Source organism: Budorcas taxicolor, chromosome 15 (assembly GCF_023091745.1).
Source record: "Budorcas taxicolor isolate Tak-1 chromosome 15, Takin1.1, whole genome shotgun sequence".
Lineage (NCBI taxonomy): Eukaryota > Metazoa > Chordata > Mammalia > Artiodactyla > Bovidae > Budorcas > Budorcas taxicolor.
The window spans coordinates 6342250-6365317 of record NC_068924.1 but is presented as its reverse complement, the minus strand read 5'-3'; the positions used below and the strand labels follow the sequence as shown (position 1 = coordinate 6365317).

The window sequence follows — 23068 nt, the reverse complement described above, 5'->3', positions numbered from 1 at the left end:
TTTCTACATACATTCCTAAGATGTGTGTGTGTGTTTAGCCACTTCAGTTGCGTCTGACTCTGTGCAACCCTATGGACTGCAACCTGCCAGACTCTGTCCGTGGGATTCTCCAGGCAAGAATGTTGGAAGTGGATTGCCATTTCCTTCTCCAGGGGATCTTCCTGACCCAGGGATCAAACCCAGGTCTCTTAATATCTACCTGTATTAGCAGGCAGATTCTTTACCATCAGCACCACACATGGGAAGCCCAACATTCCTAAGATAGCAACTTGTTAATAAGTACCCAAATATCTGTATAATAAAAGAAAAAACAGACATTCTCCTTATCTGGGCTCATGATGTATAAAAGTAATTAATTTTTCCTCAAAGAAAATGAGACGTATCTTCAGTTCTATTATCAAGTCAAGAAAAAATAAAACATCTGCCACTGACACTAATGTGTACACATACTGATTATTCTACAAAAAATCATTACATCGTTAGTATGAGGCTGTAATTATATTTATCAGATAGCACTGACATTCATCCACTAAAGACGTAAACCACTGTCCTTAACTTTATGCTGTCATTAGAGATATGAAAATTCATTTTGAGAAAAATTTAGAGGAAGAGCGCCAAATATTACTGCAGCAACAAAAAATATGTCGAAATCGAGCACGTAAATATTTTGTGGAGTCAAACCGGAGAAAAAAGTAAGTAATTGTATTTTATTCAAAAGCATAGAAACTCAGTCTTTATAAATTAATAATTTCTCTACTTTGTAGCATTTTATGAACCTGTCATGACAGTGATTTCTGTATAAAATTGATCAAAATGTTTGTGACTTTTTAATTTTATTGTTTTTCTGCCATTGCACAGAATGATGTATCATCTAGTTGAGTAAATGTAACTGAGGCAGTCTTTTCTTGTCATAGAATTTATTAGTGTCATATCTACTTCTTAAAATGACTATAAAATATATTCTTCATTTTTTGTGTCATTTTATGATAAAAAGTGTGGAGAAGGAAATGGCACCCTACTCCAGTGCTCTTGCCTGGAGAATCCCAGGGATGGGGGAGCCTGGTGGGCTGCCATCTATGGGGTCACACAGAGTTGGACACAACTGAAGTGACTTAGCAGCAGCAGCAGCATGATAAAAAGTGACCAATTAGCATTTACTCTCTAATAGAATATATTTTATTTTAATTATTATTCACTTATATATAATTTTTATGTATGTACTTCCCTCATTCATCCAGTCAGAAAAATAGGGGAAATATGAATAATGGTGGAAATATTATAAAAAGAATTTTATAAATGATTGCCACTTTAAAAAAAGAGCTTTCTAGTATAAACTGGAAACTAAATGAAGTAAAAACACAAATGCAAACGATCCTATCTCTGCTTGACATTTCTCAAAATTCATTTGAATTACTGGGGTTTTTTTTTAATGCAGAATGGTTATGCCATTTTTATTGTTGTTTCTTTCTACTTTGTTTATATTTCTACATTAGCTGAATAGCAGAAAATCCCTAGAGTTTATTAACTACATCATTGGGCATATGTTGCAAATCCCATTTGGGGAATACAAAATTGTTTACCTGTAATTTTTTTTCTGGCACTGTATTTCTCTTTAGCTCTATACCGCCTGGTGTAGTTGATAATATTTAATGAAGCTTCATTTTGTTTCCATTTTTTATTTGTGTATTTCTGTTTTTCTCCTACCTTTCAGCTCCTGAAGCTTACAAAAGGCACTGATAGGTGTTCACTAAAGATGAATAATCTTATGTTGAAAGGGTCATTGGCTTTGGAGTCAGAGATCTAGGTTAAAATCCTAGGTCCATCAGTTAGAGCAAGTTATTTAAGCTCTTTGAGCTTTAGTTTCTCATTTATGGTTGGAATTAATACTGTATGTTTCAAGGAACTGTTATGTAGAGAAAAAAAGTTTAATAATAGAAATAGTTGAGAACACATATACAAAATATTTGTCATGTAGTGCTTCAACATTAAAGCTTATTTTATTGATTAACAAATTAATATTTGTCAATTGTACATTTTTTAATAGTCTTGCTGTATGAAATGGCAGGCTTTATATGTGGAATTTGATTCATAAAATTCCAACCTATCTTGTCTCATCAAATACCATAAGAATTCTGATGTGGAAAATATAGAAGAAAATTTTGGGTTTAAAATTCTAAGAGGCAGTACATTTTCCAATATAATTTCATTATGTTTTCCTTTTCTGTTGCCCTACAGATGGCGAAAGAAAACCTGTTTTTATATAAAGCTACATAATAGTGTTTCTTTTAAACACTAATTAGTTATTTCTATATTCACCTTTTATAAAGGGAACGAAATTCTAAATACACTTCTGAACTTCAGAATATATCTATCATTGTGACTTTTTTGGCCTTGCCATTATCTATCCATTTATGCTTTACATCATCTGAGTTTATGGTGTCTATTCATGTTATGGTCATAGAGTTTAGACAAACTATTTTTCCTACAGGTAGAGATAGTCTCCTAACACTTAGGTTTTTTCCTACAAAATGAGATAAATTTGTACTTTGACGTTGTCATTACTGTTTCCCCAGTAGTACTCAAAAGATCTTCATAGCACCAAGTGCTCTTTTTTACTTATATTAATTGCCTAAAATCACACACATTTTATTTTCTCTTTACCATTTTTTGCATTTCTGTTGCCAGTGTTTTTCTTGTATGTGTTTATCGCATTCTTAATTTTTCCATTCTGTCACTCAGTATTCGTACAGTGAAGTCCCTTTTGTTTCTCTCCAAGACCTTCCTCCACCAGTAGTTACTGCTGCAATAGATATACCCATAGACCTAATCACAATAGGCATCCTGAGACTTCCCTTAGTTGCTCTTAGCAATTACAGCCACAGTTGCTTGTCTTCCATAGCATCCCATTTTTTGTTTTGTTTTATAATATTAGTTTGTGGGAACACAACCACAGATAACTTTCTAGTTAGGCTGCTTTGTGGACCAAGTAATTGTAATATATACACATACTTAAAGAATATTAACTTATTTCCTGCATTGTTTTTAATTTTCAACTTAGAACTATCTTTTGATAAATTAGTAAAGAGGCATTTATTCATCAACAGCATAGCTAATTGAGTACCAATTATTAAATATTAGGAGAAAAAATAATTTTGGTTAATCTGTTTCATCATTATAAGTTAGAAATGTCAATAATCAGATCCAGTGTGGCTTCATGAGGAAACTAAATAGAAATGAATTTTAAGAAGTAAAAAACTCAAAAGAAACATTCAAATAGTTTTAAAACAATATAACGTAAGCATGTAGGCTTAAAAGTTCAGATGATCAGACAAAACTCCTATGTAACTATATAACCAACTGGCATAATAAGAAAGAAAAGGATTGAATGGGGAAAACTGCCCAAATAAAGCAAAGAGGAAACGCTAGCAAGTGGTGAGGGTCAGGCACTTTGGAAGAATCTTTAAAACCTGTAATAAAGAAGATTCCTTAAATATCCTATAGGCAGAAAAAAAATTACCTAGAGAATCACAGGATGAATTATTTGGTGAACATGAAGTATGAGGTAGCTGCATTATCTATTTGTGAGAATGGTGGAGTATGGAGTTCCCCATGAAGCAGGAAAACTGTACCTTAGAATAAATAAGGACTTATACTTTAAGCAATTTAAGTCATATTAATCAAACCTACATATATAGATGTATGGAATAAGCTAAAAAATATAAACAGATTCAAACAAATTCAGTTATCAGTAGATTTAAATATCCCTGGATATACTATTCATGCATGCGTGCTCAGTGGCTTCAGTCGTGTCCGACTCTTTGGTACCCTATGGACTATAGCCCACAGGCTCCTCTGTCCATGGGATTCTCCAGGCAAGAGTACTGGAGAGGGCTGCCATGGCCTCCTCCAAGGGATCTTCCCAACCCAGGGATCAGACCCATTTCTGCATTGCAGGCGGGTTCTTTACCACCAAGCCACCAGTGAAGCCCATATTATCCATAATATATTCATAATATATTTAGGAGAAATGAATTCAGGATATTTTCGGCTACTGAAAATGTTATAAAGGATAACATTTATTCATTCAACTAACATTTGAAAGTGTAGTGAAAGTGTTAGTCTCTCAGTCTGAATAATGTCCTACTCTTTGCAACCCCATGGACCATAGCCCACCAGGCTCCTCAGTGCCTGGAATTCTCCAGGCAAAAGTACTGGAGTGGGTTGCCATTTCCTTCTCCAGGGCATCTTCCCAACCCAGAGATCAAACATGGGTCTCCCACAGTGAAGGCAGAGTCTTTACCGTCTGAGCCACCTTTCATATACCAGAGGATAAAAAATAAAATGCATGATTCTTGCTCTCTATTTACTAATAATGAAGTAGTAAAAAAAAAAAGGATGGTAGTGCTGTACAGTAAATACTATAATTGAGTCACCAACAAGGTGCTGTGGAAGTACATCTCACATAGTACATGACAAAGAATTCCTGGAAGAGTAAATTCTTATTAGATAACCAGGAGTTAGCTCACTTGAGTGGCAAAGGAGAACAATATGTGACAAAACTTAAATGTTATGAAATAAAATACATTAAAAAAAAGTTTTATGTGATTTAGGCACTGGAAAATGTGGAAGGGCATCAGGAAAGGAAGCTATAGAGCTGACAGGAGACATTACTAAAATAACTTTTGTGCCAGTCTAAAGAAATTAAACCCTATCCTGAGATGCTGTTGAAAGAGTAAAAGAGAGATGGATGATCATGTTCATATTTTATCTCATTATTACAAAGTGTAGAGAATGAATTGAAAGTGTAGGCTGGAGGCAAAGAAGAGGGGTAGAAAACTGTTATGGGGATCTAAGCAAGAGAAGGTATGAAGCTGGCCTATGAAGGCAGAGTCAGAATTGAGTAGTAGGGTCAATTGGAGTCAAGGGTCAGTTATGGGTGGCGCATGAAGAGCATTGTGAGAAGTGGAATACTCATCAATTATGCAAACCTTATTTTGACATTTTTAATGCAAATCTAAATTACAATACATATTTCTGTCATCTTTTATACAGATTATGATAAATGTGTTTGATCTTTTGTTCATGCCTTAGAATCATTATTATGGCATCAAATATTCTACTCTGTTATGTTATTGTGTTGCCCTTGAGCTATTAAGTTTAGCTATTAAGGTTAGCTTGGTGAATTCTTTGTTAAAGATTTTTTCCCTTACTGCATAGCTGTAATTTCTTTTTTAAAGTTAAATTTAACTTTGTTGTTTTTACTGTTTAGTCGCTAAGTCATTTCTGACTCTGCGACCCCATAGGCTATAGCCCACCAGGCTCCCCTGTGCTTGGGATTTCCCAGGCAAGAATACTGGAGTGGGTTGCCAGTCCCTTCTCCAGGGGATCTTCTGCACCCAGGGATCAAGCCCAGGTCTCCTGCATTGTCAGGCAGATTCTTACCACTGAGCCTTCATTTTGAGGTAATTGTAGATTCTTGCAATTGTAAAAAATAATACAGAAAGATCCCATGCATGCATGCTGACTTGCTTCAGTCATTTCTGACTCTTTGCAGCCCTTTGGACTGTCGCCTGCCAGGCTCTTCTTGTCCATAGGATTCTCCAGGCAAGAATACTGGAGTGGGTTGCCATACCCTCCTCCAGGGGGTCTTCCCAACCCAGAGATTAACCTGCGTCTCCTGCAGCTCCTGCCTTGCAGGTGTATTCTTTACCGGTGAGCCACTGGGGAAGCCCAAGATCACATAATACTCTCTATTCAGTTTCCCCCAGTGGTAACATCTAGAAAAACTGTAGTGCAACCTCACAACCAGGATAATGACATATATATAGTCAAGACACAGAACAATTCTGTTATTTCACATTGCCCTTTTATATCCACACCACTTCCCTCCCACACCCATTCCCTGGAAATCACTAATCTGTTCTCATTTCTATAATTTTTTCATTTCTAGAGTATTATATAAATACTATCATATATATGTATCAGTTCAGTTCAGTCGCTCAGTCGTGTCTGACTCTTTGCGACCCCATGAATCGCAGCACACCAGGCCTCCCTGTCCATCACCATCTCCCGGAGTTCACTCAGACACACGTCCATCGAGTCTGTGATGCCATCCAGCCATCTCATCCTCTGTCATCCCCTTCTCCTCCTGCCCCCAATCCCTCCCAGCATCAGAGTCTTTTCCAATGAGTCAACTCTTTGCATGAGGTGGCCAAAGTACTGGAGCTTCAGCTTTAGCATCATTCCTTCCAAAGAAATCCCAGGGCTGATCTCCTTCAGAATGGACTGGTTGGATCTCCTTGCAGTCCAAGGGACTCTCAAGAGTCTTCTCCAACACCACAGTTCAAAAGCATCAATTCTTCGGTGTTCAGCCTTCTTCATAGTCCAACTGTCACATCCATACATGACTACTGGAAAAACGATAGCCTTGACTAGATGGACCTTAGTCAGCAAAGTAATGTCTCTGTTTTTGAATATGCTATCTAGGTTGGTCATAACTTTTCTTCCAAGGAGTAAGTGTGTTTTAATTTCATGGCTGCAGTCACCATCCACAGTGATTTTGGAGACAAAAAAAATAAAGTCTGACACTGTTTCCACTGTTTCCCCCTCTATTTCCTATGAAGTGATGGGACCGGATGCCATGATCTTTGTTTTCTGAATATTGAGCTTTAAGCCAACTTTTTTGCTCTCCTCTTTCACTTTCATCAAGAGACTTTTTAGCTCCTCTTCACTTTCTGCCATAAGGCTGGTGTCATCTGCATATCATGTATAGTGTATATATTATATATGTTTGATTCAGGATTGCCTGTTTTCACTCAACCCATTTCTCTGGGATTCATCCAGGTTGCTGGATGAATAGCTTATTCCTTTTTGTTACTGAGTATTATTATATTGTATTATTACCATTCACCCATTAAGGATATTTGGGTAGTTCCCAGTTTGGAGTTACTATGAATAAAGCTGCTATAAATATTCATGTATAGGTTTTTGTGTAAGCATTGAGGGCAGGAGGAGAAGGGAATGACAGAGAATGAGATGGTTGGATGGCATCACCAAATCAATGGACATGAGTTTGAGTAAACTCTGGGAGTTGGTGATGGACAGGGAGGCCTGGAGTGCTTTGGTCCATGGGGTCGCAAAGAGTTGGACACGACTGAGTAACTGAACTGAACGTCTTTATTTCTCTGGGATAAATGAAAGAGTACAATTGCTGGATCATATTTTGGTTTAGCCTTTTAAAAAACCACTAAATTGGTCTTCAGAGTGACTATCCACCAGCAGTGTAAGAGTGATCCGGTTTTCCACATCCTCATTAGCATTGATGTTGTAACTATTTTGTATTTTAGCCATTCTTAAAGGTGTAGTGTGGAGAAGGAAATGGCAACCCACTCCAGTATTCTTTCCTGGGAAATCCCATGGACAGAAGGAGCCTAGTGGGCTACAGTTCCATTGGGTTGCAAAGAACTGGGTACAACTTAGCAACTAAACAGCAACAACAACAAAGGTGTAATAATATCTTGGTGAGGTTTTAACTGATATTTTCTTAATGCCTATTGATGCAGAATATCTTTAATGTGCTTATTTGCCATCTGCCTATCTATGAAATTTCTCATAATGTCTTTTATCCATTTTCAATTTTTTTGAAGTATAGTTAATTTACAATGTTATGTTAGTTTCATGTGCACAGCCAAGTGATTCAGTTATACGTATATACACGTTCTTAGATTCTTTTCCATTATAGGTTATTACAGGATATCGAGTACAGTTCCCTGTACTATACAGTAGGTCCTTGTTGTTTGTTTTTTATCTAGTCTATATATAGTAATCAGTATATTTTAATCCCAAACCCCTAATTTATCTTCCTGCCCCTCCCACTATCCCCTTTTGTAACCATAAATTTGTTTTCTATTTCTGTTTTGTAAATATGTTCATTTGTATCATTTCTTAGAGTCCACATATAAGTGGTATCATATATTTGTCTTTCTCTAACTTCACTTAATATGGTAATCTCTAGGTCCATAAGCAAGTGGTTTTATTTCTTTCTATGGGCAAGTAATATTCCTTTGTATATGTATACTACTAATTTATCCATTCATCTGTTAGTGGACATTTTGGTTGCTTCTGTCAGGTTGGTTTATTTCTCTCCCTGTTTTTGTCTCATCCATAACAAAGATTTGGAATGATGGACTAATTACAGCTAAAGCAGGCAAGATATCTTGACTGTTGTCTCATAATAACAAGGATTCAAAACAACAGACTACAGACTACAGACAACAGTTACAGATCAACCACAGCTCAAGCAGACAGAATTTTTATTAAACCAGAGAGTGGATAGTACACTCTGGAGACATGGGAGCAGCTGTGGCAACGTTCCTCTTGGTTTCCATTTTTATACTTCCCATCTCCTCTTCTTGGTTCTGCCCTGTGTACCCAATACCAATCAGGAAAGGGAATGCAAATGGCTGTATGCTCAAGGTCAGTCAGGGAAAGGGCGCGTGTCTGGGCACATGCAAAAGTAGCATTTTTACATATTCATCTAGGTGGGGGTGGGCTGGGAGCTTTAATTAATAGTTGCAAGTTACATAACAGGCTCTATTGCTCCTGCTTTCCCATATTTCAGTCTGTTATAATCATATGTATGTATAGATTATTTATGAACCTTTAATGGGCTCCTGGCTGCCTAAGAATACTTGAGGACACAGCTGTGTACAAGAGAGAATGTGCCAGAGTTGGAGACTCCCTGTGCTGAGTCTGTATCCACTGTGTGCCTAGGGCACATGGGCAAGAATTGGAAAAGTCTCTGTGGCTATTTTTGTAGCATATCTGTGAGCTCTCCTGGGAGTGTCTGAGGTTTAGAGATCAGCTTGCATCCCTTTCCCTTAAGCCACCCCTTATGGCTCATGCCTAACTTCCTACCTAACAGTTCCATATCTTGACTATTGTAAATAGTGCTGCTGTGAACATAGGGGTGCATGTATCTTTTCAAATCAGAGTTTTCTCCAGATATATGCCCAGGAGTGGGATTACAGAATCATATGTTTACTATTTTTAGCTTTTTAAGGAACCTCCATGCTATTCTCCACAGTGGGTGCACCAATTTAAATTTCCATCAACAATTTAGAAGAGTTCCTTTTTCTCCAGACCCTCTCCAGCATTTATTATTTGTAGGCTTTTTAATAATGGCCATTCTGACTGGTATGAGATGATACCTAACTGTAGTTGTGATTTTCTAATAATTAGTGATATTGGTCATCTTTTCATGTGTCTATTGGCCATCTGTACGTTTTCTTTGGAGGAATGTCTCTTTAAGTCTTCTGCCCATTTTTTTGATTGGGTTGTTTGTTTTTCTGATATTGAAGCTGTGTGAGCTGTTTTTATATTTTAGAAACTAATTCCTTGTCAGTAGGATCATTTGCAAATATTTTATCCCAGACTGTAAATTGTCTTTTCATTTTGTTTATGTGCAAAAGCTTTTAAGGTTAATTAGGTCCTATTTGTTTATTTTTGTTTTTATTTCCATTAGTCCAAGAGATGGCTCCAAAAATATTGCTATGATTTGTGTCAGAGTGTTCTGCCTATATTTTCCTCTAGGAATTTTACAGTATCTAGCCCTACATTTAGATATTTAATCTGTTTTGAGATTATTTTTACATGGTGTTAGAGAATATTATAATTTCATTGTTTTACAGGTAGCCATCTAATTTTCCCAGAATCACTTCTTGAAAAGACTGTGTTTTCTCCACGTATAGCCTTGCCTCCTTTGTCTTCAGTTCAGTTCAGTCACTCAGTTGTGTCCAACTCTTTGCAACCCCTTGGACTGCAGTACACCAGGCCTCCCTGTCCATCGCCAACTCCCAGAGTTTACTCAAACTCATGTCCATTGAGTCAGTGATGTCATCCAGCCATCTCATCCTCTGTTGTCCCCTTCTCCTCCTTCCTTCAATCTTTCCCAACATCAGAGTCTTTCCCTTTGTCTTAGATTGACTTTTCATCCATTTTCTAATTAGATTATTTGCTTTTTTACTGTCGAGTTTTGAGAACCCTTTATATATTCTAGGTACAAATCCTATGTCAAATGTGTGGTTTGCAAATATTTTATTCTGCACTGGAGTTTATATTTTCACTTTTTTAATAATAGAGGCTTTCCTAGAGCAAGTTTCTCATTTTTATGAAGTCCACTTTATCACTTTTTCTTCTTATAGGCTGTGTTTTTGGAGAAGCCTTTGCTTGGTTCTAGATCCTGAATATTTTCTCCTAAAAGTTTATAGACTTACAAACTGTAAAAAGTTTGTATTTTTATAGTCTAGGTGTGTGATCTATTTTAAGTTAATTTTTTTATAGTGTGTGAGACATAGGTCATGGTTTTTCGGTTTTGTTTTGTTTAACCTATGGATATCCAATTAGTCCGGCATTCTTTGTTCAAAAACTATCTTTCCTCCATGAATTTTTTGCACCCTTGTCAGAAATCATTTATGCACATTTGTGTGGGTCTATTTCTTGGTTCTCTAAATGGCAGTCCACTCCAACACTCTTGCCTGGAAAATCCCATGGACGGAGGAGCCTGATAGGCTACAGTCCATGGGGTCACAAAGAATCGGACACTGAGCGACTTCACTTTCACTTTCATCCCTCCACCAAGGCTATTACACAGTTTTGATTACTGTGGCTATAAGTACTCAAATCACTTCCTTCCATTTTACTCCTTTTTTTTTTTCAAAATTTTTTTATTCTAATTATTTTACCTTTACATATAAAATTAAAATAATCGTTTTGTATCTGTAAAAAAATGTCACTAGAATTTTTATAGGAATTGCTTTATACTTGTATATCTAAAGGATGTGGGAAGAATTGACATACTATGTTGAACATACTATGTTTCTATGTTGAATCTCCTAATAAATCCACTGAGTATTTTTCTTTCAATAGTATTTTTTAGTTCTAAATTTTCCATTTGATTTTTCTTTATATCTTCTGTTTAGTTTTGGAAACTTTGTGTTTTCATTTGCAAACCTGTCAACTTGATGTTGGCCTATGGACTATCTTTTTTCATTTAGTTTGTGATCTTCCTGGTTCTTAGAATGACAAGTGATTTTCCTACTGGAAATCAGACATTTTCATATCTTGTTATGAGACTCCGAAACTTACTTCAGCCTCAGGTGGCTTTCTCTGGCACTGTGCCAGCAGAGGAAGGGAGTAAGAGGGGGAGACACTGCTTCATTGCTGACAGTTGGAGGTGGAAATCTAGGTTTACCCCTCTGTTGGCACGGTTGGGAAAGAGACTTCTTATCACTTCTGGGCAGTTGGAGTTACAGCTCCTCACGTGGTCCCCATTGGCACCACATCGGGAGTGGCCTCATTACTGTTAGTGAAAGTTGGTAAAAGTTTTGTCTTTCCACAGGCCTCCTGAAAAGAATCCACCCAGGGGAAGCAGGGGATAGCTCATCATTGCAAGGCAGGTGATAGTGCAGACTCTCCGCTTAATTACTGCTAATACTGGGACTGGGGAGGACCTCATTACCACTAGATGGGGATGAAAGCCTAGCAGTCTACTGAGCTTCTCTGACAGCATTCAACAGTGTTCTGGCTACATTCTGGTGAGGATGGAAATGAAATCTAGGCTCCCTACTGTCTTGGCTTAGATGGGAAAAGGACCACAGTTCTTTTTTTCTGTGATGTTTAGATGAAGTAGTAAGATTATTGTCAAAAAGTTTTCTGTCTTGCTACACTGGCCTTTTCCTCCTCGTGGAGCTAGAGATAGCAGACTTTTTTTTTTGGTGGTGGTGGTGGTGAAGTGAGAGGTGGTGCTTTTTTGTCCTGTTTATGTTTCCATGTTGCGTATTTCTCCCACTCCAGGTATGGGATATATGAAGCCAAAAGAAAACTCAAGGAGCTTACGACCATGTTTTCCCTTGGATCCTGAGGTGCCTAGCCAGTTTGCCTCCTTTTCTCCATCTTTCAGACTCTTCTAAAATTTTTTTTTAATGTAATGTCCAAGATTCTTATTTGTACTTAGTGAAAGACATAGCAGAAAGTCTGTTTACCTCCTCTTCTCAGAAGCAAAATTTCTTTTTGATGTTAGTATTTCTTCTTCTGGACTTCCCTGTTGGCTCAGTGGTAAAGAATATCTCTGCTAATAGAGGAGCCACAGAAGTGGGTTCAATCCCTGGGTTGGGAAGATCCCCTGGAGGAGGCAATGGCAACCCACTCCAATATTCTTGCCTGGAGAATCCTATGATTCTCCTATGGTCAGAGGATCCTGACGGGCTACATCCATGGGGTCAAAAAGAGTCAGACACTGAGCACATACATACACACACACATTTCTCCCTCTAGACGCTTGTTCACCTTTCTTCTTTCATTTCTAATGCAGTATTACCTAAGCAAACAAAGGATTTTATCGGAACTGAGTCTAATAAGAATGTATGTGAATAAGGACTTGAGACTCTTATGACTGAAATTTATGTGCTTTAATTGATATTGATATGTTTATTTTAGCCAATACCTCAGCCTTTAGAGAAATGAGGTGCTATTATATTTTCCCTTTGTCGTATGTACATTACTAATTATATTTGTTAAGTCTGAATATGAATCTTTGTTGTTTGGGTATTTTCCCCTCCAATAAGGGTAATTTTTCATTTTTTATTGTTTTCTTTTCCAGTCAAATGACAGACAGTAAGTTGGAAATATGATATTCAACACAGATTTGGGGCATTCCAAATAAGTTTCACTCTTTTCAAGTACAAGATATGTTTCTTTGCCATGCAGTGAAAATTGACAGTATATTCTTGAGCTGTTTTATTTCTAAATTCAATATATTCTTGAGCTGTTTTATAGGATATTGGCATTATTGTTTGTTTAAAATGTTATACTTTATTCTTAAAAACTATTTTTCTAATTGCATTAATTTAAAATATAATATTTTATTCTATTTTTAAATATCTTTAATTATCTCAAAATATAGTTGAGTTTTAAACTAATATGTGATCATATCTCTAGAAAGTTATATCTACCTAAATCTGAATTATGGTTCCAAATAGAAAAAAACGCATCACAGAAGGCCAGCTCTCCAGTTCTGCCTGTGTTGTTCTGATCGAAGTTACTCTTAGTCACTATTGTTTGGGTTCTGCTGTTAAAGAAAGTAATTGTCATGGTGGTTATTTATATACTTCTTAAGGAAGTATATAAAGAGAAAAATTATAATCCCTAATTGTAGATTCCCAAGCTGTTTGTTTGTGGAAACCAAACAGTTTAGCAAATAGCTATCATTTTCTGAAGTGTATCGCTTTGAGCCAAGGTGGTCTGCATCTTTCATGGTCTACATCAAGGTGGTCTACATCTTTCAGAATTGTACATTTTAAATAGACTCTTCAAAAGTTGCTAAGGCACATTATTCATAGTACCCAATCTAAAAGTCTATTAACAGATGAATGAATAAAGAAAAAGTGGAATATAAATACCATGGATCCATGTCTTGGCTATTGTAAACAGCAATGAATATTGGGGTGCATGCATCCTTTCAGACCATGTTTTTTTCTGTATATATGCCCAGGAATGGGTTTGCAGGGTCATGTGTTAGCTCTATTTTTAGTTTTTTTAAGGAATTTGTTCTCCATAGTAACTATACCAACTTACGTTCCCACCCCCAGTGTGGAAAGGTTCCTGTCTCTCCACATCCTCTCCAGCATTTATTGTTTTTGGGTTTAGGGGGTTCTTTTGTGATGATAGTCATTCTGACTTGGTGTAAGATGGTATCTCATTGCAATATAGATTTGTATTTCTCTGATCATTAGCAATGTTGAGCATTTTTTCACATGCCTTTTGGCCATCTGTATGCCTTCTTTGGGGAGCAGGCAATGGCACCCCACTCCAGTACTCTTGCCTGGAAAATCCTATGGACGGAGGAGCCTGCTAGGCTGCAGTTCATGGGGTCGCTAAGAGTCGGACACGACTGAGCGACTTGACTTTCACCTTTCACTTTCATGCACTGGAGAAGGAATGGCAACCCACTCCAGTGTTCTTGCCTGGAGAATCCCAGGGATGGGGGAGCCTGGTGGGCTGCCATCTATGGGGTCGCACAACACGACTGAAGTGACTTAGCAAAAGCATCCCTTCTTTGGAGGAATGTCTGTTTAGGTCTTCTGCCCATTTTTTTGATTGGGTTGTTTGTTTTGATGATGTTAAACCTCATGAGCTATTTGCAGATTTTGGAGACTAATCCCTTGTCTGTCACATCACTTGCAAATATTTTCTCCTAATCTCTCTTTCCCAGCATCAGGGTCTTTTCCAATGAGTCAGTTCTTCATATCAGGTGGCCAAAGTATTGGAGTTTAAGCTTCAGCTTCAGTCCTACCAATGAATATTCAGGACTGATTTCCTTAGGATGGACTGGTTGGATCTCCTTGCAATTCAAGGGACTCTCAAGGGTCTTCTCCAATACCACAGTTCAAAAGCATCAATCCTTCGACACTCAGCTTTCTTTATAGTCCAACTCTCACATCCATACATGACTACTGGAAAAAACTATAGCTTTGACTAGATGGACCTTTGTTGGCAAAGTAATGTCTCTGTTTTTTAATATGATGTCTAGGTTGGTCATAACTTTTCTTCCAAGGAGCAAGCGTCTTTTAATTCATGGCTGCCATTACCATCTGCAGTGATTTTGGAGCCCCAAAAAATAAAGCCTGTCATTGTTTCCACTGTTTCCCCATCTATTTGGCATGAAGTAATGGGACTAGATGCCATGATCTTAGTTTTCTGAATGTTGAGTTTTAAGCCAACTTTTTCCTCTACTCTTTCACTTTCATTAAGAGGCTCTTTAGTTCTTCTTCACTTTCTGCCATAAGCATGGTGTCATCTGCATATCTGAGGTTATTGATATTTCTCCCGGCAATCTTGATTCCAGCTTGTGCTTCTTCCAGTCCAGCGTTTCTCATGATGTACTCTGCATAAAAGTTAAATAAGCAGGGTGACAATATACAGCTTTGATGTTCTACTTTCCCAATTTGAAACCAGTCTGTTCTTCCATGTCCCATTCTAACTGTTGCTTCTTGACCTGCATACAGATTTATCAAGAGGCAGGTCAAGTGGTCTGGTATTCCCATCTCTTTCAGAATTTTCCACAATTTGTTGTGATCCACACAGTCAAAGGCTTTGGCACAGTCAATAAAGCAGATGTTTTTCTGGAACTCTCTTGCTTTTTCAATGATCGAGCAATGTTGGCAATTTGATCTCTAGTTCCTCTGCCTTTTCTAAATCCAACTTGAACATCTGGAAGTTCATGGTTCACATACTGTTGAAGCCTGGCTTAGAGAATTTTGAGCATTACTTTGCTAGTGTGTGAGATGAGTAATGCTAGCATTACTTTGTGCGGTAATTTGAGCATTCTTTGGCATTGCCTTTTTTGGGGATGGGAATGAAAACTGACCTTTTCCAGTCCTGTGGCCACTGCTGAGTTTTCCAAATTTGCTAGCATGTTGAGTGCAGCACTTTCACAGCATCATCTTTCAGGATTTGAAAGCGCTCAACTGGAATTCCATCACCTCCACTTACTTTGTTCATAGTGATGCTTCCTAAGGCCCACTTGACTTTGCATTCCAGGATGTCTGCAGTAATCACCATTGTGATTATCTTGGTCATGAAGATCTTTTCTGTATAGTTCCTCTGTGTATTCTTGCCACCTCATCTTAATATCTTCTGCTTCTGTTAGTCCATACCAGTTCTGTCCTTAATTGTGCCCATCTTTGCATGAAATGTTCCCTTGGTGTCTGTGATTTTCTTGAAGAGATCTCTGTAGTCTTTCCCATTCTGTTGTTTCCTCTATTTCTTTGTAATGATGACTGAGGAAGGTTTTCTTATCTCTCCTTGCTATTCTTTGGAACTCTGCATTCAAATGGTATATATTTATAGACTTAGAGAATAAACTTATGGTTGCCAAGGGGAAGGATGGGAGGAAGGAATTGTTAGGGAGTTTGGGACATGTACACACTACTATATTTTAAATGGATAGCCGACAAGGTCCTACTGTATAGCACAAAGAACTCTGCTCAATGTCATGTGGCAGACTGGATGGAAGGGGAATTTGAGGGAGAATGAATACACCTATAAGTATGGCTGAATCACATTGCTGTCCACTTGAAAATATCACAATGCTGTTAATCAGCTATACTCAAATACAAAATAAAAAATTTTAAAGTAAAAAATAAGTAAATAAATAAACACCATGGAATGCTACTCAACCTTAAAAAAAGAAGGAAATCCTATCATTTCTGACAACATGAATGAAACTATAGGGCATTATACTAAGTGAAATAAGCTAGACACAGAAAGACAAATATTGCATGATCTTTCACTTACTTATATGTAGACTCTAAAAACAAAATTGAACTCATGGTAACAAAGTGGAATTATGGTTTCCAGAGGCTGGTGGAGAAGATGGGGGAATAAAAGGAGAGAGATTGATCAAAGAGTACAAACTTTCAGGTATAAGGTGAATAAGTTTGCAAACCAAATGTACAGCCTGGTGACTATAGTTAATATTAATAATAATGTATTATAAAAAATAATAATGTATTATATGCCAGAAATTTGCTAAGAGAATAGAGCCCAAGTTATCACACAAAGTAATCAGAGGTGATGCGTGTGTTAATTAGTTTGATTGTTGTATTCATTTCAGTGTGTACATGTATATCAAAACATCATTTTGTAAATCTTTAATACATACAATTTTTATTTATCCATAAAATTTATTTTTACATTGCCAAAGAAGACCATTTTTTTTCTGTGAAAAAGTGTAATTCCATGGTAAATGGGAGGCAGCAACATACCCTTCCAGTGCTGAATTCTGCAATGGCAGAGAAGCTGTCTCTCGTTTTTATCCCCAGATCCTTTTATTCCCACAGTCCTTACCACAGTGCCTGACATATATTAACATAAAAGAAAATTAGTAACTACTCATTAAGTGAATAAGGAAGGAACTACATTAATCATCACTTTTTTAATAAGCAAAGTTTTTTAGTAAGACTTTGTTTTATTGAGCCTGTTATTAAGTTTGGGAGTGGAAACGTCTGCTTTTTGATCACATTCCATCCCTTGTTTAATTTGATTCGGTCTATCACAGCCCATATTTCCTATGATACAAAAAAGTGCTGTGTGAAATTATTTTTTACTATCTTTATGCATTTTATCCCAGAGAACAGGGCCACTGTGGAACATTATAAAATTATAGTGATAGTAGTTTGCTATCAAAATGAACTTCTGATTATAGCATGGAAAATAATCACTTCTTAGCTTTGGAAATCCATCATTCCTCATTGCCAAATTGTTGAACTGGTGTTATTTTCTCAATCTGAAAAACTGCTAATTTTTTTCTTTTTCTCAGCTTGGAAGCTTTGCATGCTATTTCTTCAGCCTAAAGCATATCCTTACTCCTCATTCTTTTCATGACTGGCCTCCTTATTCTGAAAATTGTAGCTTAAATGTCATGTCTCCAGAGAAATGTTCCCTGTTTATTTAAAGTGAGTTTCCTTGGTTCCCTATCGTGGACTAAAGTTTGTTTACTTCAGAGCACTACGACAATTAGGAACTCTTTGTTTACTTGAGTAGATTGCCTCAGTAGATTATAAATAACTACACAGACCATATCTGTTTTACTTATCCCCAGCAGATAAATTATTAAGTTAAAATAATAAATAACTGCTTTTAAATGTGCACTGATCTATTGATGTTAACATGTGGTCAGACATTTGTTCAACAATTATTTATTGAACATCCACCAAGTGCAAGGCTTTGGTATTCTAGAAATACCAAAACTCCAGGAATTCTAGAAATTAAGTTTTCAGTCCCTGTACTTAGAGAACTGAATATGATGGGGGAGAGAGAGTTCCTATGCGATTAATTCTTTGATTCAACAATGAATATTCCAAGCAGGATGCTGTGTGCTGACCCAACTGTCCTTCTTAAGATACTGAGAGCCTAACAAGTAATACAGAAAACTGAAGAGATGATTACAGGTTAGTGGACAAATACTATAAGAAAATCAAGCTTAGTGTTCTTTGGGAAGCCAGTTTTGTTACAAGTGATGTCAGAGACAGAAATGCTTTAGAAAAAGAGAGAAAAATTACCCCAAAAAGGCTGTTACATAGTATATCGTATAATGATTAAAAACCAGCCAAAACCAGACTGCCTAGTTTAGACTACCAGTTCTTCCACTTAGTGATTAATGTGACCTTAGAAAAAAGTACTTAACCTTTCAAAGACTGAGTTTTTTCATCTATAAAATACTTAACTCAGAGAACTGTTGTGAGATAAACAAGATAATACACATAAAATACTATCATCTACAATGCCTGACCGTAGTAGCACCTGGAGTACATGATGATGATGATGATGATTATGTCATTTTCGCAGGTTGCCTTATGTGTAGTAATGAACTTTTCTTTCCCAGCAGTCTTCACCCAAACTTCCTTTTTAAATCAGTCCCTAGAATCCTGATTGTATCCCCTATCCAGAATACAAAGGTCAGCTATATAAACTCTTACCCATGTGCAGAGTGCCTTTCACACTGCAAAGAACACAGTAAAAGTGGAAAATGTTCATCCCCTCCAAAGCAAAATGAAGGCTTAAAACAGGTAAAGATGTGATTGTATTAGAAACTGTTCCTAGAACCTCAAATTTAGATTAATATGGATAAAAGTAAATTTTGGGGTGTGTAAAAAGTTCTCTGCTTAACAGCTTCTGTTTTCCTCAATGATAAAGTATGTGAGAGGAAAATAGAAGGTGATACTGTAGAAAGTAAAGGAAACTAGTAGATATTTGATTGGAGAAGGCCATGGCACCCCACTCCAGTACTCTTGCCTGGAAAATCCCATGGACAGAGGAACCTGGTAGGCTGCAGTCCTTGAGGTCGCGAAAAAGCAGACACGACTGAGTGACTTCACTTTCACTTTTCACTCATGCATTGGAGAAGGAATTGGCAACCCACTCCAATGTCCTTGCCTGGAGAATCCCAGGGATGGGGGAGCCTGGTGGGCTGCCATCTGTGGGGTCACACAGAGTCGAACACGACTGAAGTGACTTAGCAACAGCAAAGGATGGAGTACGAGAAGTCACTGTTGCCCCTCATTATCACTCCTAACCTGTCTTCTTTAAAATCCTCCAGCTCTTTTGAAGCATATCCAGTCAAACTATGTTGCTCACCACTCTGATTATGGTTATCTATAGATCCTCTATGTCATCCCTTGAAAATTTTAACACCTGGCTCTTTTTGTCTCCCTACCACTATTCTAGTGATTGTTCTTTGTAATTTCAATATTTGCCTAAACCACCCATCCAACCTGATGGCTTGTTATTTTCTTGAACTTCACCCCGTCATTGACCTCAGCTGTTACCAATTGCTCCTCTACCTCCTAAACCTAAATTTCAAGTATTTCAATCTCTATACCTCCTATCTTCCTCCTAGTACTCTGGATTCAGCAATTTTAAGACCCCACCCCAGTCCACTTGTCTTAGCACCGTTTTTCTGTTCATTGTGTGCTCAGTCATGTCCGACTCTTTGCGACACCATAGACTATAACCCACAGGCTCCTCTGTCCATGGAATTTCCCAGGCAAGAAACCTGGAGTGGGTTTCCTGTTTCTTCTCCAGGGGATCTTCCCCACCCAGGGATCGAACCCACGTCTTTGTGTTGCTTCAGCCATGTACAACTCTGTGACCCCATGGACTGTAGCCCGCCAGGCTCTTGTGTCCATGGGATTCTCCAGGCAAGAATACTGGAATGGGTTGCCTTGCCCTCCTCTAGGGGATCTTCCCAACCCAAGGATGGAACCATGTCTCTCATATTTCCTGAATTGGCAGGCGGGTTCTTTACCACTAGCACTACCTGGGAAGCAGACAGTGTCTTTACCACTGAGCCACATGAGAAGCCCCTGTTCATTCCATCCCTTATAGCCTTGCTTTTATTCAAACTGAATAAAGTGATCTATCATTATCATTCCCTTGCATGTATTAATACCTCCAAATCCCTTGTTAATTTCTACCCTTATAACAACCATTGTTCTGATTTCTGTAATCAGAATTCATTTTGCCTGTTTTTGTACTTTTGTTTCTGGCTTCTTTTTCTTAATGTTGAAAGTCATGCTCATCATTATATATATGTATATATATCAGTAGGTCATTCTTTTTTATTGTTGAGTGGCATTACATTGTAAGAATATATCATAATTTGTTTATCCATTTTCCCATTGATGGACATGAAGTTGTTCTAATTTAGGACTATTAATAAAGCTACTGGCTGTGATAATTCAAGCTGAAGTGGTAAAGAAACTTTTTTGTGGATGTGTGTTTCATTTCTCCCAAGTAAATACCTAAAAGTAGAATTGCTGGGTCTTAGGGTATATGTGTGTTTATTGGTGTATGAAGCTGTCAAACAATTTTCCAAAAGGGCTAACCATTTTACATACCCAGTAACAGTGTACATGAGCTCCAGTAGCTTTTTAACCTTCCATTCAACCTTTTCACATTTAGCCATATAATAGACTTCAAATGGTTTTATTTTGCAATTCCCTGATTAGTCATTCCTGTATAGTTTTTGTGAAATCCCTGGGAAGGGGACTTCATTTTTTAATTGGATTTTCATCTTCTTGTCATTGTAAGATTTTTTTATGTATTCTGGATAGAGTTTCTTTGTCAGAGATATGTAATTATTTTCTTCCAATTGGTGGCTTGCCTTTTTATTTACTTAATGAAATCTTTCAAAAAGCAGTTGTAAGTTTTAATAAAGAATAGTTTATCAATTTTTTGTTCTATGGATAGTTCTTTTTGTGTCCTCTGTAAGACATTTTTGTCTACTACAGGGTTATGAACATAGCCTTCTTGTTTTATTCTAAAACATTTATAGTTTTAGCTTTTTAGTTTAGGTTTATCATTCATCTCAATTTGTGTATGGTGTGATATGAAGGTTGAGGTAGTTTTTTCCTGTAAGTGTATCTGGTTGCTCTGGCACCATTTGTTGGATTGTTTCCTTTTTTCATTTAGTGGCCCTGGCCTCTTTTTTCAAAAATCAATGAACCATGTATGGGAAGGTCTACTTCTGGATTGCATATTCTGTTCTACCCTGCTATATGCTGCTGCTGCTAAGTCGCTTCAGTCGTGTCCGACTCTGTGCGACCCCATAGACGGCAGCCCACCAGCCTCCCCCATCCCTGGGATTCTCCAGGCAAGAACACTGGAGTGGGTTGCCACTTCCTTCTCCAGTGCATGAAAGTGATATGTGAAAGGGAAGTCGCTCAGTCGTGTCTGACTCTTAGCGACCCCCTGGACTGCAGCCCACCAGGCTCCTCCGTCCATGGGATTTTCCAGGCAAGAGTACTGGAGTGGGGTGCCATTACCTTCTCCGACTGATCTATATATTCCATAGCAATACCACACTGCCTTGATTATTGTAGCATTATAGGAGGAGAATTTTTCACATTTTGTTTTTCTTCTATAGTAGTTTTGCTAACTTATTTCTTTTAAGAAGTTAGTCCATTTTCTCTAAGTTGTTCAATTTACTAGCATAAAGTTGTGCATAATATTTTCCTATTTTTTAAATGCCTGGGGTATTTGTAGTGATCTTTCATTCATGATAGTGATCATTTTTGTTTGCTTTTTCTTAAATCACTTTTGATATGAGTTTATCAATTTTATTTAGATTTTCATAAGCAAATTTAGTCTATGTGGTCTCTATTTTTTGTTTAGTATTTCATTGGTTTCTTTTCTGATTTTTGTTTATTCCTTTCTTTAGAATAAATTTGTTCTACTTCTAACACCTCAAAATAGAAGTTAAATTATTAATTTTAACCCATTCTGTTTTTCTAATATAGGCTTTTAAAGCTATTTCCCTCTTAACAATCTTATAACTACATTTAATAGGTTTGATATGCTATATTTACATTTTCAGGTAGTTTAAAAAGTTTTCTTTACTTTTGATTTCTTCTTTGACCTGTGGCTTATCTAGGAGTATATTGCAGTGGTGGTTTTTAATTTCCAGTTATTTGGAACTTTCTTAGATATCATAATTGATTTCTAATTTTTTGGTCAGAGAACGTGTTCTGTAGGATTTAAATTTTATGAGATTCATTGGCATATATGTTATGTCCCTACCTAAGATTTCTTATGGTGTACTTGAAAAGAATGTATATGTTGTATCTAAAACAGTTGTTGGTTATTAACAGTTCTATAAATAACAAGGTCAAAGTAGTTGATAGTGTTCTTCAAATCATCTGTATTCTTACTGATATTATTTATCTGGTTGTTCTGTCAGTTATTAAGAGTGAGATGTTATAATATGCAACTATGGTTGTGGATTTATCAGTTCCTCTCTTTAGTTCTGTTTGTGTGATGTATCTTGATGATCTGTTATTTAAGCGCATACATATTTGATTGTTATGTTTTCTTGACAAACTGACCCTTCTCTCATTATGAAATGTTGTTTTTCATCTTGTAATACTCCTGTCTTAAAGCCTGCTTCATCTGGTATTAATATATATATTATATATATATATATATATATATATATATACATTTTTTTTTTCCCCTGCTTTTTCGTCCTTTGGCTTTCATCCTATCTGTATTTGTAGTGGTCCTCCTGGGTTTTGCTTTATAACCAATTTAGCAAGTGTTTCAGTTATAAACTGTGAATAACTATGAAAGGTCTAAGATTTTTAACCAGCTTGCAAGCTAATGATTTAGCTTACACAATTTCATATATGTTGTGGTAGGCTAAAAGAAAAACATAACCCCCCTAATTCGAACATAGACTTTCCATAGGAAAAGCAATAGCCAAAGAATATCTTGTGTCAGTTCCCAACCTCCAGGCCCCTAAGGGCAATGTAGTGAAGGCCACAGCAGTTATATATGCAGTAAAGTTCATTACAGAGTAGGAAGCACAGAATTGGGCAACTCGAATCTTATACATTGCTGCTGCCTATCCTCCTCTCCAGAGAGGGAGACATCTTATCTTTACTCTGGAATGTAAACAAGTAGAGATCTCTATCTTTACTACCCCAGATTGTCTCCAGGAAGAAAGACCTTT

The 23068-nt window shown here is 37.0% G+C and overlaps 1 protein-coding gene across 1 annotated transcript in view; it reads left to right on the top strand.

Annotated features, from left to right (window-relative positions):
- The window catches only part of CEP126 (centrosomal protein 126), a 112355-nt gene that overhangs the window by 6606 nt on the left and 82681 nt on the right, over positions 1 to 23068 (top strand). The window contains exon 2 of the mRNA XM_052653297.1: positions 573 to 692. Coding sequence (XP_052509257.1) covers positions 573 to 692 — 120 coding nt within the window. The remainder of the gene's footprint in view (positions 1 to 572; positions 693 to 23068) is intronic.